Source organism: Caretta caretta, chromosome 10 (assembly GCF_965140235.1).
Source record: "Caretta caretta isolate rCarCar2 chromosome 10, rCarCar1.hap1, whole genome shotgun sequence".
Classification (NCBI taxonomy): domain Eukaryota; kingdom Metazoa; phylum Chordata; order Testudines; family Cheloniidae; genus Caretta; species Caretta caretta.
In genome coordinates this window covers 67,874,421-67,891,971 of record NC_134215.1, presented here as the reverse complement: position 1 = coordinate 67,891,971, position 17,551 = coordinate 67,874,421, and the positions used below count along the sequence as shown (strand labels likewise).

The following is a 17,551-nucleotide window of genomic DNA, read 5'->3' as shown; positions in this document are numbered from 1 at the left end:
GAGTTGTAAACTATTTAAAATGCCCTAGAGATTTACAGAGATTAAAAGGTTACAACTAATCCCATTATTATGAATGTCTCAAGGAAATGTAGTTCCTCTTAATAGAATCTGATAAATTATTTGAGTCCGTTTCATCTAAAGCACTCCACTGTCACAACAAAAGGGTGTCAGAGAAACATGTTACCAAACAGTGATCTTTGAATAATAATGAGCAATACAGGTATCGTGATGGGCTTTTGAGTAATAATGCTGTTTTCCAAATAATAAGAGTGCTTTTTAGATTTTGACAAAAGATTTAAATTAATCTTCAACATGTACACTAAATTTTCAAAATGAAACATGAAGCAAAAGAGTCAGTCTTAAATTTATTTAGTGCTCCTTCTCCTTGTTTAAACCACTTGATATTATTTCAAAGAATAATGAATAACTTCCTTACACCAAAAGCAATCTATCAAAACTTTCATTATAACTTAGTTACATTGGAGTGATGGAACCTTAGTTGGAGGTGTCTAGTGTTATCAACGTGGATGATGGCCGAGTGGCACATTTTTCTTACCTTGGTTTGTTGCGTGGTAATGTTTTAGCGTCAATTGCAAACATTTTGGAAACAAAGACAATGACAGGGGCTGTGTCTTCACTGCTGCATTTAATGAACACTAAACAAATGTGAAAGGAAATGATGACGCAATTTTCCAAAACTGTGGATAAAGATGTCTATTTTTTTTATACATACTTTTTCTTTCTGTTTTGTATAGAACATGTCAAAGGGTAAATTAACAGGAGCAGGGGACACTGATTTAGCATTAATATTCAATAAGTTTGCTTATACCTTCAAGTCTGTTCCACAACATGAAATCAGAAGGGGAGAAAATCTGTGAAAATGAAAATTCTGAGTAATGGATGACAAGTTACAAACACTCAAATAAAATGAAATAATCTTAAAATATCAAAATAACATTTAGGACGTTGGTTTAGATTCGACTGAAAAAGAAGGCACAATTTAACAGTAGAATGCGGAACCATCTAACGTACTGTCTCAAGTTCTTTTATTTCTTTCAAAAGTAAGGCCATGGTCCTCCAAGTAGCTATAAATGAACTGGATGTCAGTGTCTGCATGAATCTCCACTGATTTTAATGGGAGTCCAGCAAACATGGAGCTCCTTGCAGGATGACTGACCTAAAACCTCAATACGAGGTGTTTGTATGTTATTTCCCTCTTTTCAAATTCTGTACTTTTGAGACCATTGTAAATGAGTTCCATGACACTACAAATGCCTTTACGTTTATTTTTCTACATCTCTGAGCACATTTTGTATATCTACAATAATTTTTCTTTAACTGGTAAAAAACAATGTCAAATGGTAAACAAAATAACAAATTCCTCTGACCAACTTATAAACATGGAAAACTAACTCTTCTCTTGACCTGATATAGTCAGAAAACACCCTGTAAATTATTTGGCCAAACAACCTACAGGACTATTACTATGAAGCAATAAGACACTCACTAAAATAGCTAGGAATACAATTGTATTTTCATAACTGAAAACAATCAAGAGACATAACAAGGAGGAGATTTCCTCTGATTAACTTTTATTGCCATAATTTTCAATGTGGCTTATGGAGGTCAATATATTTGATTGTCTTGCTTCATTAAGGAATGCGTTAAACAGTTCCCACTAGTTGAGAAAACAAAACCGAAGGACTGTCAATTGGACAATGATAAGCTCCATCCCCATGGAGTTCTCTCATCCCTTGAAGTTCTCTCAAACATAATGTCTTCACTATAGAAATGAAGTTATGTAAATATTTTGGTAGCCAATGTTCAGATATATACTTTGAGCCATTATTAGCATTTTAAACATATATCTTCCCTCTATTGTTAGTTCTCCTGGAATACTTCCTGAAGCCGAACAGAGGGGATCTTTTTTATTAAATTGTATTACAATCGTATTCTGTAATAAACATGGATCCAATGCAAATCAAACTTTTCACACAACCCAAAAATGTGTGGTTTCCTATTTGATTATATCCTTTCCTACAGAAAGCTGAAAAATCTGATTACATTTTCTTTAGGATTACTAGAATGTAGGGGGAAAATAAGATGTTTTCTATTGAAAACCTAGAACTGACAACTATTAACTGATCAAATGTTCTCCTATACAGATAAGTCATAACTATTCTTAATGGACATCTGCAACACTCAGTACAAAAAAGGCTTCCCCATTCAAATGCCAGAATTAATTTCTACACTATTTTTAAAATAAATAATGAAGCATTTTCTCAATAATAAATCCATATGTAATCATGGTTTAAATTCTTAATGCTATCTTCAAGCTTTCTACGATGAAGTTACTGCCTGTACAGACTCAACGGAACAGCTTTCTTTGTTACGAACAACAGTTTCCCATGGAAATAGGTGAACATGAGCCTGCTAGACTACCTTTCCACACATTGCTAGGGTACGCCAGACTAATTTGTTCTAACACAGAATTAAAGGTTATTTAAAGACACAGCCAATTCAACTGAACATGATTTTTACACTATGATAACATCAAATGGGCATAGCTGATCAATATACCTATAAACATCAGATCCAAGTTTAAACGTTGTGACAAAGTTCCTCCTCTGCCTTGGTGGGTTCTGCGCTTATTGGCGGATTTGCTCACCTCAGAGGTTCACGGCAGCCCTCAGTTTGGCCACTTTCGTGGCTCAAAATTGCCATTCACTCAGTTAGCCTCATCACTTGCCAGCATGGGGAAAAGAAAAAAGAACAATCCCAGCAGTCTCTGCTGATCCACCTAGTGGATCGGGGAACAGGCCAGAGACCTTCCCTTCTGGTGGAACCCACAGTCCAGGTCAACTCCTCTGGTATCAACTAGGGAGTTGGTTGGATGGAGGGATGGGGGGAACCCGGACCTGCCCTCTACTCTGCATTCCAGTCCAGGGCCCTGTGGATTGCAGCTGTCTACAGTGGCGCTTGTAACACCTGTGTGACAGCTACAACTCCCTGGGCTACTTCCCCATGGCCTCCTCTCAACACCTTCTTTATTCTCACCACAGGACCTTCCTCCTGATGTCTTATAATGCTTGTACCTCTCAGTCTTCCAGGAGTATGCCTTCTCACTCTCAGCTTCTTGTGCCTCTTGCTCCCAGCTCCTCGCACGCACCCCACAAACTGAAGCGAGCTCCTTTTTAAACCCAGGTGCCCTGATTAGCCTGCCTGTCTTAACTGATTCTAGTAGCTTCTCGATTGGCCGCAGGTGTTCTAATCAGACTGTCTGCCTTAATTGTTTCTGGAAAGTTCCTGATTGTTCTGGAACCTTCCCTGTTACCTTATCCAGGGAAAAGGGACCTACTTAACCTGGGGCTAATATATCTGCTTTCTATCACTTTCCTGTAGCCATCTGGCCTGACCCCGTCACAACACCTAGTGACTATATATTTAACTTGGTATAGCAGTCAATTCCCTCTCCATTACATTTGCATTTAGTTCTAGACAACAGGAGACAATGCTTACCTCCTACCCTTCTCTCAAAACCCTGTACACATAATTTCAAGCCATCAATATATTGTATTTGCAACCTGAGGGGGTCGAAAAGCCATGCAATACACAAGGTCTCAAAAACATACTGAACAATAAAATAAGACGCCTAATACTCTAGCACAGCATAATCAAAGATCTGGTGAACGACAGCATGTACACTAAATGACAGTGGCAAAGCAGAGGTTATACAGATACTTAAAGACAGATATGGTGAGTGCATTTAAAAAAAACCTGACATTTTCAAGCTGTTGAGAGAACATTTACTTACCCTTTTTCAGTTCTTGAGTTTCTGGGGGTAGAGAATCAAAAGTTCTAGCTCCAACACACATCAACTTCTCTACCCTCTCAACAGTAATATCAAGAGGACTGGGAAGTTTACTACACACCATAGCTAAAGCACATTGTTAAGGATGTACAGAAACTTCATATACGGTTCTTTATTAACTAGAAATTAGGTATATGCATCAGATATTGTATTTATCAAAAATGTTACCATTTGTGTGCACCAACTGCCAATGTAGTAATCCTTCAAAAAAAGACTTTTTAAAATATATATATTTATGATCAAATAAACTACAAAATAGAAGCATATTGTAAGCCCATCCAACCTCAAAAAACTTCATAACATTATTTCTTTTAAATGTACGCATACATGCAGGAACACCAAGATGGTGGAAATCAGAGATTAAGTACTTTTATGTCACTGAATATTAGAACAGAGAAAATAGGTCAATCAGTATACTTATTTGGATAGTATAAACTGCTTTAAATTTAAATCTCAATCATTTTATCAATAAGGGAAACAGACTGAAAACATAACAGGTAAGATTTTTTTAAATTCATTAGGAGTATATCAGCAAACATCAGATTACAAAGGAACAAAACCACTTCCAGTGGTGACAAAATAGAATTGAAACTAGAATTGATATGGAGTGTAACCCTGGTGAGAAGATGAATCAGAAATGGAAGACATGCAGGGAAAGATGACTCCATGCAGAGAGATGCCATGTTCACATGCCTCACTAACTAGTCCACAACAGATACAGAATTTAGAAAAATTTTATATGGATAATTAATGGACAAGATCTACAAAGTGACTTGACAAAAATGCAGCTTACTAGAAAAAAGTAACAGGAAAAGAAAGAATTAAGAGGGTATTGAACTGATAAAGTAGACTAAATTATTAGATGAAACTAACAGGAATTTATTGCAGTCCCAAGACATCCTCCCTTGCCAACAGAATAACCACTGAAACAAGTTCTTGGAAGACTGGAGCAACTTTTGACATCAGTAAGTCCTCCCAGCATCAGAAAGCAAAAGTGTTTAACTTGCAAAATATGGCTAAACATGATCTCTTTTTGGAAAAAAATGACTTTTTTTTTTTTTAACATAAACACCAGCTTGATTAACTTATTAGCTTCTTTTCAAATAATTACAGTCAACTGTTCGATATACAGTGGGCACCCTTACAAATTATTTCCCAGTGTGCAGTGATTCTGGTACAAATCATATTCCATGTTGTGATAGGTGCAGGAAAACTATCTGGGCCCATTAAACAAAGAGTTAACTACAGTGCAGTTTCCTTCTCCCCTTGTGCAGGTGCTCAAGAGAAAAACTATAAAGAACAGCTATCTTGGAAGAAGGGGATGGGAGGGAGAATGCCTTCAACTACATTTTTATAATCACATATATTAGTTCAGGGGTTCTCAGACTGGTGGTCAGGACCCCTCAGTGGGTTGTGAGGTTATTACATGGGGGGGTCACGAGCTATCAGCCTCCACCCCAAACCCCGCTTTGCATCCAGCATTTATAATGGTGTTAAATATATAAAAACAGTGTTTTTAATTTACAAGGGGGATTGCACTCAGAGGCTTGCTATCTGAAAGGGGTCACCAGTACAAAAGTCTGAGAACCACTATACTAGTTAAAAAGACAAAGATGTATAAAACTAGATTTCTAGGTGATACCTTTTTCTAAAAAAACATTTTACACAAATTATACAAAAATACATAGGTAACCCTTTGAAGTCTAAGAACTGCTGGTAAACAACCAAATAGCTTTTTTCTTAAGGATACAGAGCACTGCCTGGGATATGGGTAACCATTGACTGCAAATGGCATTGAGATGAACTTTAGGATCCGCATGATGTGACTCACGTGCACCAATTTTCAATCCCAAAGAGGTGACAATTTTATCTATTTTCTCTTTGTCTCTATGGAAAAAAACAGCAGCAGAATGACGTGTCACAAGCATCTACAGTATTTGATTGTGATAATCAGAATATTTCAAGAATCTTCATCTCTGCAAAAAGCATGTGAAAAGGATTCAAAGAGAACATTGGGACTTCTCCTACCTTTTCAGAACAGCTTCATATAGACTCCAGATGTTGTCCAACACCAATTGCACGAACAGAGGTTTCTTTCCTTTTGACTAGAAGAGCACACACAGTATTTAGCAGCTTGAATAAACATTACATAGCCGATAGCTTAGCATTGATCAGTTTCACAATGAATAGGTCTGTATGATTAAACTACAAACCTCCATAAGTAGTGTTTAAAACTAGTCATATTAGATTAAATCTGTTGTTAATCTGTCTGTATATAAAGTGAGGTTAATCAACAGCCCTAATCAAATTTGGATGGAGTAAATTATTGGACCACATGCCATCACAAAGTCAAAGGACAAAAGGTTTAATTTTTAATGAGAGACTTATCAATACTGATCATGCCTGTCCTGAGTCTGGTTATACTTAATAAGTATTAATTCTCACTTCTACAGACAGAAGAAAAACTATGTTAAATGAAGAGGGAGAGAAACTGCTCTGCTCTCCCAGGTTTAATAGTGGTTTAATACTTCATACAAGAGAACTGAAGATTCCCAGCCATGGTCTTCATAGGCTAAAAATACCATATTCACTCCATGAAGCAATGGAGTGACTAATGAGGCAATAATCTCTAGTCTGGGAGGGTACGTTTATGATGCTTTCCTGGAGCAAAACTGCTCTAAAGCTGGAAGACTCCACAAATAGCATAGAACTGCCTTAGTGGCTCCTACACACCCTTCCTCTCCTACCAGCTCTCATCTTTCATTATAGAAGCATGGCTAGCATCTCTGTACCCTGATGCCTGGCTGCTGGTATGCCCTGTATGTTGGGCATGGAAATGAGGCATGTAGGAGGGGTTATGCTGGCTCTAAGATATCTGAGGGTTCCTTTGTGCAAGAATAATCCCTCCAATAGCCAGATTCACCACCAATCTCCTGAGGCAAAGCCGCCCCAATGAATGAGAGGCTATTACTTCTATTTATGCAATATGAATTTTAAAAAATATTGATGGCAGAATTTTCATGCCATACTGTGAGGAATGGAATTAGAGACTATCAGGCTACAGCTCAAATAATGTATTACCCATGGATATTTGACAGAAAACCTTTTATTTGTTGGAAAGAAATTATAAAAGGTCAACAAGGAGCTTCAAAGTAACATGTATCCCAGCAATATTACCTGGTCACCCTTCATTATCTTCTTTGCCTTTGCATTTAGATAATAATCTCCCCACAAGGTCTTCAAAAGTACTCCATGTTTGATTCCAATCTTTTGGCTATACAGTTTTGCAAAATGCTCAATGCTAAAAGAAAGAAAAATCTATCTTGATACAAATTGGTATGCACAACATTACACTTATCAATGTAAGCCTGTGTCAACTTATGTGATATTCATATCTAAGTAGTCTTGCATCCCTATTTTACCCCCACAGTTTCTACTGTTTTCTCTTTAGTTCAGGACACTTAATTTTAAAAATAACAATATTTAACATACATCTGTATTAGTTTGAACATTTTTTTTTTTTTTTTTTTTTTACATAAAGGCCAACTTGAAGTCTGAATCTGTATCCTAACTAAAGTAACTGATGTTTGTATAATGTCTTGCAACGTGACAGGACACAACATAAATTATTATTCATATTAAGTCAGGAATTTCAAATTCATTCTGCGGAGAGGACCATGTTGTTTTTTAATTAGGTCCGTGACCAGAATCGCAAACTTAAAACCTAAAGCCATGTGAGGATTATGATATGCTACTGATTATTTTTATATATACACAAAAAAAGAAAGAATGCGTATCCACAGCTCCCCGTGACTTTGCCAACATTTATAGATACAATTTAACAAATCTATTAGCTGCTGTAACTACTCCAAAAATTCCTCCCAACTCCCATACACATCAATATCAAGGGAAAAAGAAAGAATTAAATAAAAACCCTAACACCTGCATAATGGTTCCTCACATGGTTTCAACAGCAAGGGAGAATAAATGGGCTTTACAGTGGACACTGAAAGACAACAAATGCAGGCTATATCAGACCAAGGGAAGAGAGTGAGTTCTAAAACCCCCTTGCTGAGAACACTACCAGCAATTCCCTTTCTTTTATTTTGTGAAGTCTCCAGCTTGGGCTCCTCTGCTTAACGGGACTGCAGAGGAGTAATATCTCTGCAGTACAGTAATATCAAAAGGGAATAGAGGCACTCTTTCAGACAGGTAGATCTTAAGATGTTAGCCCTAAATGGCCTAACTCCCACCCAGAAATCAATGAATAGCTACTACAGATCATAGATCACCTGAGTAATATACTCACAGGAAGATCTATGTAAATCTTGTTAAGCTGTGTCAGCCATAAAACGAAAACATCTCTCTTTAAGTATAGATTTCATGATCATATATTCTTCAATATCGCTTTTGGCACTTATGGAATATGCTTCCAAATTTTTAAAATACACACTACTATTGTACTGTCTGACCATACTAAAAATACATTCATGGAAAAAGGCCAAAAGCAAAGTATGTTATATTTTATAAAATAAATCTTTTTACATGACACTTTTGGCAGTTTTTCTTGGTATTTATATGACTTAATTATCCAGTATATTCAAACAAGGAGGATATATCTATTTTGAGTCAAACAAGTCTTGCTAATTGACTTCTAATTTGATTCACTGTGCACCAAAAAGCTATCTTTTCAATCCAAAAAGATTTCTCTTTGAACAGTAAGAAGGGAGATAGAAATAATCATTGTAAAACATTTCATTTCTACATATTGTAGTTTGTACATTATCCCTTGTAAAGAGAGGAAATAAAAGTGAGATTTTATACAGAGAGGAGACACAGACAAATGTATACAGGTGTATAAAATTAGAGCAATGATATTTGTACCACACTGGTACCTGATAATCTATCTTCGGAACCTGTAAAAGCTTCTAGTTAGGACTTCACGGTCCTAACAAAAGACATTAATAACCTGTCCAAGCCAGCAACATATAAGTTATGCCTATAAAAAAATTTCAAAAATGTACCTTTTTCAGCAGCTTACCCTAAGGCTTTGGAAGGGAAAAAACCCTCATGATTTGTTGTATGTCAGTGACTGCTGTATATAGATTTACTGCATCCTTTCAACACCTGGACTTGATGAGAAAAGCAGATGAACCATTCACTGCACTGGATCTGGCTAACACTATATAATGACTTCATTTACTCTACCATGAAAACATGGAATCTCCTTAGGAATCGTACCACAAAACACTATAACAGTCAGAACCTGCCTTGATTAAGGCAAATGCTTCATTGATCCACATTTCACCAGATGGTCATGCTGGCAGCCTGGACAGATCCTCCTGAGATTAATTAAGAAGAAAATGCTCCTTTTTTCATTTAAAGGAAATTCTACCACTGCCATCACTAAACCAGACCATGCCAGCAGAAAGAAAGCAAGAAAGCAAGCAAGAAAGAGGAATGGTCCCTTGGACCAAACAGTTTTCATCCAACTTTAGCAAAAACAGGAAAGCATTTTTCTGATGACAGAAAAATGACAGAATAAGCAGCATGAGGAAACTACTATAAACACCACCATCACTGTTCTGTTTAAGCTGTAGGACACTGTATACTTCGGAGAACAGGGTAACAGAAGCTATTCTATTACTTATATATAGATGCAAGAATGAAAAAAGTTGACTTAAGTCAAATAGGATTCCAACAGAAGACTCATGAGCTCCTGGAGTGCTCCCTTGGCTGAAATAATGTCCTGTACACGGAGAACCCAAAATAATTCACTAAGAATTTCAAGTCTTAAAACCGAAGGAAAAAGCTTCTACATTTTAGTAATCCATCAAATTAACCTGTGGGGAATTTTAACATTGAGTTGTATTATCTTTTTGTAAAAAAACTTGGGCCTATTTTCAAACTTTTTCTTATGTCTGTATTGTACTGCCATATTATAATCAAAAAGCTTCTCTATCCTCTCTAGCACACCAAGGTATCAAATGCACAAATGAGCTCAGGTCATATTCTTAAATCCTTCTACCATGGGAAGCTTAAACAACAATAAATCAGTTTGTGATTATTTATTTAGATTTCAGTCTTTCAAAAGCTTCACATCCGAAGCTCTGGGCACCCCAGCTTAAATTTTAAACACACAAGAACCAGCCCACAGCAGATACAAAGTAAACATTAAAGTAAAAACAGACCAACACAACTCCCTACCTTACCACACTTAATTAAATCACCAGTCACGTGACCAATAAAGCTTAAAAACCCATCAAACTTTCTCCTAGACAGAAATACTATTTTGTTACAGCTACATATCAAACATTAACTGATTTGAAATAAAGCACACACACACAAAAAACCACGATACACAAAAACGGTGTCCGAGAAAAAATAATTTGAGCTCATTATGAATTGCAGCTCCAATCTCAATCAGTGCCCCTTTCAACTACTTCCATCCAATTTAGCCTTAAAAATTCCCACATAAATGATTGTTATGAACACTTTTCCCCTCAAAATCAAATAAACTTTGTTCTACACCATTCTCTGTGTGTGAATCAAGCCTACATCAAGAATGATATAGGACAAGTGCTCCCTGAAAGTATATCAGGGAGTTTTCACCAGTGTCAAACTCTCAAGACTGAGGTCCTCCCATATTCTTTTCATCTAGCTCTTTGTGTTAGAAAAATAAATAGATTTTCTGACATGTTTGCATACAAACCATCTGCAAAGGAACTATTAGGGGAACAGAAGTGACAAAAAAAGAAGTTAGCCAATCAGACCATGTATAGCATCACTTTTACCAAAAAGTATTACATTCACCCAACATTTATGAACAAGATATATTTAACTTTTTTTTTTTAAAATAAACAGATTTTAATTTTGTCAAATCAACAATAAAAAATATAAAATTTGAACCTAAATTAATGGGTTGTATCCCTTTAAGTACATGTTAAAGACAAAGACAAGCACTCCACCTTGTGGTAAACAATCAGAATGTTTACAAATCTTTATTACGACCCACCTACCCTTTCTGAAACAAAAAGCTAAAAACAGACACTTAAGAACGTAAGCAAAGAAATTAAAAAAACATATGCCCTTAACAACACACTATGAAATATGGAATTCTATGTTTTCTGTAGCTGTTTAATGCTTGATTTCTTATGATTTAATGTAATATCTCTGCCACCACTGTGTATCTGATTTACAAATATCTGCTGAAATACAAAAAAAAAAAAAAAAACTTTATAGAAGGTCACAAGAAAACAAATATGAAATTTGTGTGCATGCAGAAACCTAAAAGAAAGACAGCAACTAAACATCATAGTATAAGAAAATATTTTTTGAAGAACATAAAATCCTCGAAACTGTAACTGTCAAGAACCAAAATAGTGATTTATTTCAAGGTCACGAATTGAAACTTTGGAAAAAAAACTATTCAGCTTTCACATGCCATTGGATGTACAGGAAAATGCAAAATGGTTACCTCTAAAAAGTATTTAGACCAGTTCAAAAGATTTTCCAGCTGCCTTAGTATTAAATATGGTAAATGACACTTTAATGAAATCCTACACTTATTTACTTACCCAAAGCCCCAACCATCAATTGCACTGGCAAATACCACATTCCCCAGGTCTGGCGAGAAATAAAGATGTGAATCATCAGTATCTTCCAAGCCAGCACTCCAGTCATAAACTTGATCTCCATGTATAGAATCTGAATTCCCTTGAGTTTCTGTTTCTTTCTCAGCTCTTTCTTCTAAGACTTTAGAGGTGAAAAGAGCTCCAGTGATTGCATTAACCTAGGAACCATACGTAAAACCACAGAAAATTATAGTTAGTGCTCTAAAACACTGCAACCAACCTGTGAAATCTTTTCACAAAGAAGATTTCAATTATCTAATCATATGACTGTTGCTTAAACATCCAAAGGCAGTTCGCTTAAGCTTAGCAAAAAAGTTTATATATAGACACTGTGGATGAAATCCTGGTCCCACTGAAGCCAATGGGAGTTGTCCCATTGAATTCAGTGGGACCAGGATTTCACCCCATGTCTGTAATACTTCACAAATCATATCTAGTCTTAATGGGATTTAGTGATTTAGTTCTCGGCTTTAAAAAAAAAGTATCCTTTTTCACAATGAGAAATGGTGAATTATTATTTCCAATATGTAAAATAAATAAAAACAGAAAGGAAGATATGACATATAAGGAAATAGCTGTAAATACAGTTCTCTCAAACCATTAATGAGAAATCAATTTATAATTAAATATTTAAAGATAACTATTTAACAATTCCAACCCCAAATCAGGCAGTCAGTATTTTTGAGATTATAAATATAGTCTTATTTCAGCCTCCAAAAAACTCAAAATACACAGTAAATAGGGGGTTTTAAAAATAGTATTGTATCGATCAAATCTCTGAGATATGCCATTAACACTGTTAGTATGCCTCCTGCTGACTTGTAGAGAAGAACTCAATATTCTTTTCAGAGCTGTGTACATTATAAATGCCCAGAAAGATAAAGAGGAATAGGTATTAAATAATCATATGTATTCTTAAAAAGGTTTAATTAAAATAGACAACAATGCATGACTATCAGAAGGTAGGGAAAACTGGTTATCTCACACTACAGTTTGCACTGTTTCTAGTCCAAATAAAAAGGGCAGAAAGTGGCAATTAGAGCATTGAGAAAAAGGGGAAAAAACTACAAAAGGTGTTCTCTTAATGTTACACTGTAAAGCCTCATACCTGTTCTAAGATATTCTTAAGGTGAGAATATGCTTCCTGAGGAGTTAACTTGAGCTCCACTATCAAACGATCAATTTTATTAATCACCAAGACTGGACGGATATTTTCTAGCCATGCCTGTCGCAGAACTGCTTGAGTCTAGCAGGGGAAAGAAAGTGTTAAAAAAGGCAGGAAAGAGTTAAGGAAACCCTAACATCACAGAATTAATACTTATAATGTTAAAGAAAAAGCCACTACGTTTAGAAGCAAAATTTAAATAAATACATTATCGACTTCTGGTTCTAAACATCCGTGGATTGTATCCCAAAATACATGGAGTTAGTTATTACAGAATTATGCCATAGTAAGCATTTTCATAGCAATGTAAATTTTAAAAACATTTCTTACAAAAAAACCTTATAATCATAGGAGAATAAATATACTAGAGATATTCTTTTATTTTGGACAATTTTGCTCTTTAAATACACTAAAATAAGAAAAATATGTAACCTTTTAAAAAAAAAAAAACACTCTATACTCCCCTTTATTTTTATCTCTTCTGTGCAATAATATTCCATTGCCAGTGAGAGCATCTACTTGTATCTCCAACACCAAGGCAACAGTATCTCAACCACATATTCATGAACACATTCTATGGTTAATCTCTCAATCACTCAGCAGTAAATCAGACTTCATATGCAATACACAATTTATTAAAAGAGAGTAGCATTTTACAGAAATTCTGACCGTTGGTTTGTATGTCTCTTCTGTTTAATGTATTTAAGACAGCTAAACAGTAACATTTTTGTTTAGTCTCATCTCCATCCTTTCTCAATCATTTTTTAAAATCTCACCTGTGGACAGACTCCTTCCACAGCATCCAGCACTATGATACAACCATCACAGAGTCGGACAGCAGTTGATACTTCTGAAGAGAAATCCACATGCCCTGGGGAGTCTATTAGATTAATGAGATACTCCTGATCACCTAGAATCAAACAATTTACTTTTAAATACACAAAGTGACTGCTATAAAAGTTTCTATGTTCCTTACTTAGCTATAGACATTAATATTAGCAAGGACACCAGGAGCCTGATTGTCAAACATATTTAGACAACTAATGTAGATGGTGGAATTTTCAAAAGTGCCTAGGCAGGTTAGGAACTCAACTCCCAACGACTCCTGCTTAGGTACTTTTGCAAATCACAATTGGTGCCTAGTTACATCTTTAGGCACTAAGTACCTTTGAAAATCTGGCCCCACCTAGCTCAGGAGAAAGCATACCCAATTTTGGAATGCCAATAGCCAAATCGCCAAACAACCATATTAAAATCTGTGTTTAAAAGACACTAACAGTAGCTCACCATGAAAGTCAACCCTTTACTCTTAAAAGATAAATTGTTGAAGTATCACTTAAGATAGAAGCTACATTTTTTAAAACAATTTTCATTATCTGCATTACTAGCATATATCTTTAGATTATTTAAAAATGGAAGAATTTTTTAAATCTACTGTCATTTGTTCATTTTTGCACTCTACTCATCTTAGAAATGACAATATGGTCGACTACATTTCAATTTCTAATTTTCATGTATAGTCACAAAATTAAAATGCGTCTGCAAACACTGGAGGGGAATGTTTCTATAATAATAGTTGAAAGAAGTTTTCCTCAAGCTTAAAGAAAACATTTGCATGATGCTGTTAGACTTTATTTTTACAAAATTTAGATTTCATTCACTATTGAAAGTTGTTCTTTAAAAATATATACCTGAACACTGAACAACTTCCATACCTAGCCACCCAAATTTTTATTTCAGATATAGTAATATATTTAATATTGTAATACCTTCCTTTAATAAAGTCTGAAAGAAAACAAATATAGAATATAGCAGAATATTCTAACCAGTTACAGCAGTTTTCATTTCTAATATACCTACTAGGTAGAAAAAAGAAATAAAGACTTATGACATCTAATCCAATCCCCCCATTAGCATAGGTTTGTTCACCACTAGTGTTTTGTCCAACTTCATTTTACACATCACAAGTGAAAAGCTTCTAACACTAACCTTGGGAGGATAAGTCTTCTCTACTACAACTCCTAGGAGATTATCACACAGCCTAACAGATCTCCCAGTCAGGACATTTACCCTGATACAAATGGTGCACTTAACTTGAGCTAGAAAGAATGTTTTTTAATTGAGGACTCGTGAACCCTTTCCCCACTCCATTCTACTGCTGTTGGATGGGACAAGTGGAGGAGAAAGATGAGTTTGCCCAAGAGCTGCAGTTGTGTTGAAAGAGAAAATACACTCAAAAGCAAAAATATACACAAGACAAATCAGGACCACCAAAAAATAAATATTTAAAACAAAAAAAAAACAAATCTACATTTGTAAATAAGAAATCCAAACCACACTCATCAGCAAACAACTAATGCCTAAACAACCAAGAAAAATTCACACTCTAAAACAGTGGCTCCAGCATAAGATGCGTCTCTGAAGACAACATCCAAGTATGCAACAAAATTAGTTATGCAATACTCCTCAATAAGCCAAGAGAGACTAACAACAGCCCCAACACCACTTAAACAAGATGTGCTAGCCAGGAATCTTCATCATGCCTTGATAAGTCAAAAAAATTCGGTTTATGTATCACTTTTACTCCTGAACAATGTTTATTGCACTTTGAAAAAATAAACATAATTAGTTTCAGTGGCTTTTAGCTGTTTATTCTTTACATACTATGACTTAATTATAGGAATTTCCTAACCAGTTCTTTAGCTTGGCCAAAATTGTAGAAATGTGTTTAGGACAGAACAGACAGCATATTTAAGAACATGTTTTGATAAAAAGTGATGCATATTAACTATTATTGCATTAAATTATAATTAATGGGACAAAAATTATTCTCTGTAACTGAGTCAAGACAGTAGGTACTGCAGCATGTAAAGATAAAACACAGGAAGCTATCACTACTGGGGATAAGCTTCACTCATGATATCCCAAATTCAAAAGTGAATTTTCCTTATTGAAAATTGTTGTTTTTTAACTAACTTTAAAAAAGACAAGTCTGAGCCAGAACCCTAAATGTTCAAATACTATAAAACACCATAAAATTACCAACAAGATTTCCAAATTCTGCAGCAGGCTAGCACCAAATTCATATATTCTTCTTCATTAGTTTTGTGGAGTTAGACACATTGAGATTCTTTAAATTTCATATGAAACTCTAATCTTAAAGCTGGTTTTGTGTAACAGATCCACAAAGTCTCACAATGCTCAAACCAACTGTCACAGGACAGTTGGCCCTCTAAGGGGAATTAAGCCCTCCCCACCTGAGATTGATCAGCTACCTCCCAACTAATATTGATATCACTATAATCCAATGATTATAAAAGCCAACTAGTGGATTAGGTGAGTAGGGGAGCTGCTGGAAGTAAATGGGTCCCCTATGGCTAACCCAAGAGCTGGGATGACAGAGACAAGAAGAAAGGCCTCTGGACCCCAGAAGCCTGCTTTGGGCAGGGAAATAGCTTCATGAGTTTTAGGATAAAGAATAAAGCTATGCCCAGAAGGAAGAGCCTGAACAGATTGTGGGCATGGCATTAGTCCTTCCTGGGCTGGGGGAAACACACCAGGAACCTCACACCAACATACATGGAAATGTATTTTAATTCTTTCATGGCTATTCTTTTCAAAATGGACAATCTAAGCACAAGTGAGCCAATTCCCCAACACCTTAACCAAATGGTTAAACTGAAACCAGGAAGATGAAGAAAGAATAATCACAGTCTGGAAGTTCTCTGGTTGTCATTCACAAATAAGGAAATAAACAGTCTCCCACTTTCCCCAGAAAAGTTGTCTTGTTTTACAGAGACACCAGTAAATGCCTCATGGAGACACTGAAAGCTTAGTTTAAAACTGCTCCCTAACTGAATAGGAAATTAAAGTGGAGAGTTCAACATTTCTATTTTCAAAATGTCACAAATACTAATGAAAAAGATGCATGCAGTTTTATAAAAATCTAACCAATTCTGTGTTAAAGAAGCAATAAAAGAATTAATCTAAATGTCAGCACAAAAGCTAAAGAGCATAAAGATAGTGGAAAAAAAATAAAAGCAAGGCAATGCTATTCAAGCATAAAGCTAGCCATGTCTTCCAATGCTTGTATACCCCACATTGCCCTCAACTACTTTATAATCACAATGTAACTAAAACGGAAAGGCTTACATACATTATTAGTGCCCATGTGTTTATTTTATCTCTCAAAGTTAGCTCTACTATATCAGCCTGGTAGAAATCTACTCTGCCCAATCGCTCCCATACTTAAAGATGGGGGGAGAGAAAGAAGAAAGGGCACTCGGGCAAACTTAGCTTATCCAAACCTACAACTAACATTGTGGCAAACAGACATCCTGAAATAAGAGTATAGCAGACTCTAATTAGGACTGTGTGCAATTATTACAGAATTAGTCAGATGTACTTAGAGAAGTGGTCAAAAGAAGATGGTGTTCATTGATGCCATTGTTTCAGGGCCGAGGACTAGAAAAATAAAAATAGGAACATTTGGACTTAAAGTAACAAGACATCAAAACCAAAATATACAGGGAACAAATATGGAAGATAATGAACAGTTGATCATCCTACAATGTAGTATTTTTTAAAAGAAAATACAAAATACAGGTTTGTACAAAAATTCACCCCACACACTTACAAAGGCCAACTTTAACAAATCCCACTTCTTACATTTTCCCATCATCATTTCCATTCCAGGAGACAAAGGAAAATAATGTAACTGTAATGAATAATATCTAAAAACAGCATGGAGAGGGTAAGGGAAAGTTCAAATATTAGCAAACTCAGAGCAACAGCAGGTATTTGGGTCTCATCCAATGACGTGTCTATTGCTCTCAAGAGTCAGCAGTTGAGAAATGTGTGGTTAGTTTCATGTATTATCAA

At 35.5% G+C, this 17,551-nt stretch overlaps 1 protein-coding gene across 4 annotated transcripts in view; it reads right to left on the bottom strand.

Annotated features, from left to right (window-relative positions):
• The window catches only part of EFL1 (elongation factor like GTPase 1), a 151,694-nt gene that overhangs the window by 129,710 nt on the left and 4,433 nt on the right, over nt 1-17,551 (bottom strand). For 3 of the 4 annotated variants that reach the window (XM_048866715.2, XM_048866714.2, XM_048866716.2), the window contains 8 exons: nt 13,447-13,580; nt 12,614-12,751; nt 11,449-11,663; nt 7,049-7,172; nt 5,900-5,976; nt 5,622-5,758; nt 3,815-3,937; nt 557-656 (listed from right to left, as the gene is read on the bottom strand). In XM_048866715.2, the coding sequence (XP_048722672.2) occupies nt 557-656; nt 3,815-3,937; nt 5,622-5,758; nt 5,900-5,976; nt 7,049-7,172; nt 11,449-11,663; nt 12,614-12,751; nt 13,447-13,580 (1,048 nt within the window). The remainder of the gene's footprint in view (nt 1-556; nt 657-3,814; nt 3,938-5,621; nt 5,759-5,899; nt 5,977-7,048; nt 7,173-11,448; nt 11,664-12,613; nt 12,752-13,446; nt 13,581-17,551) is intronic. The other variant, XM_075133140.1, reaches the window with a different exon arrangement.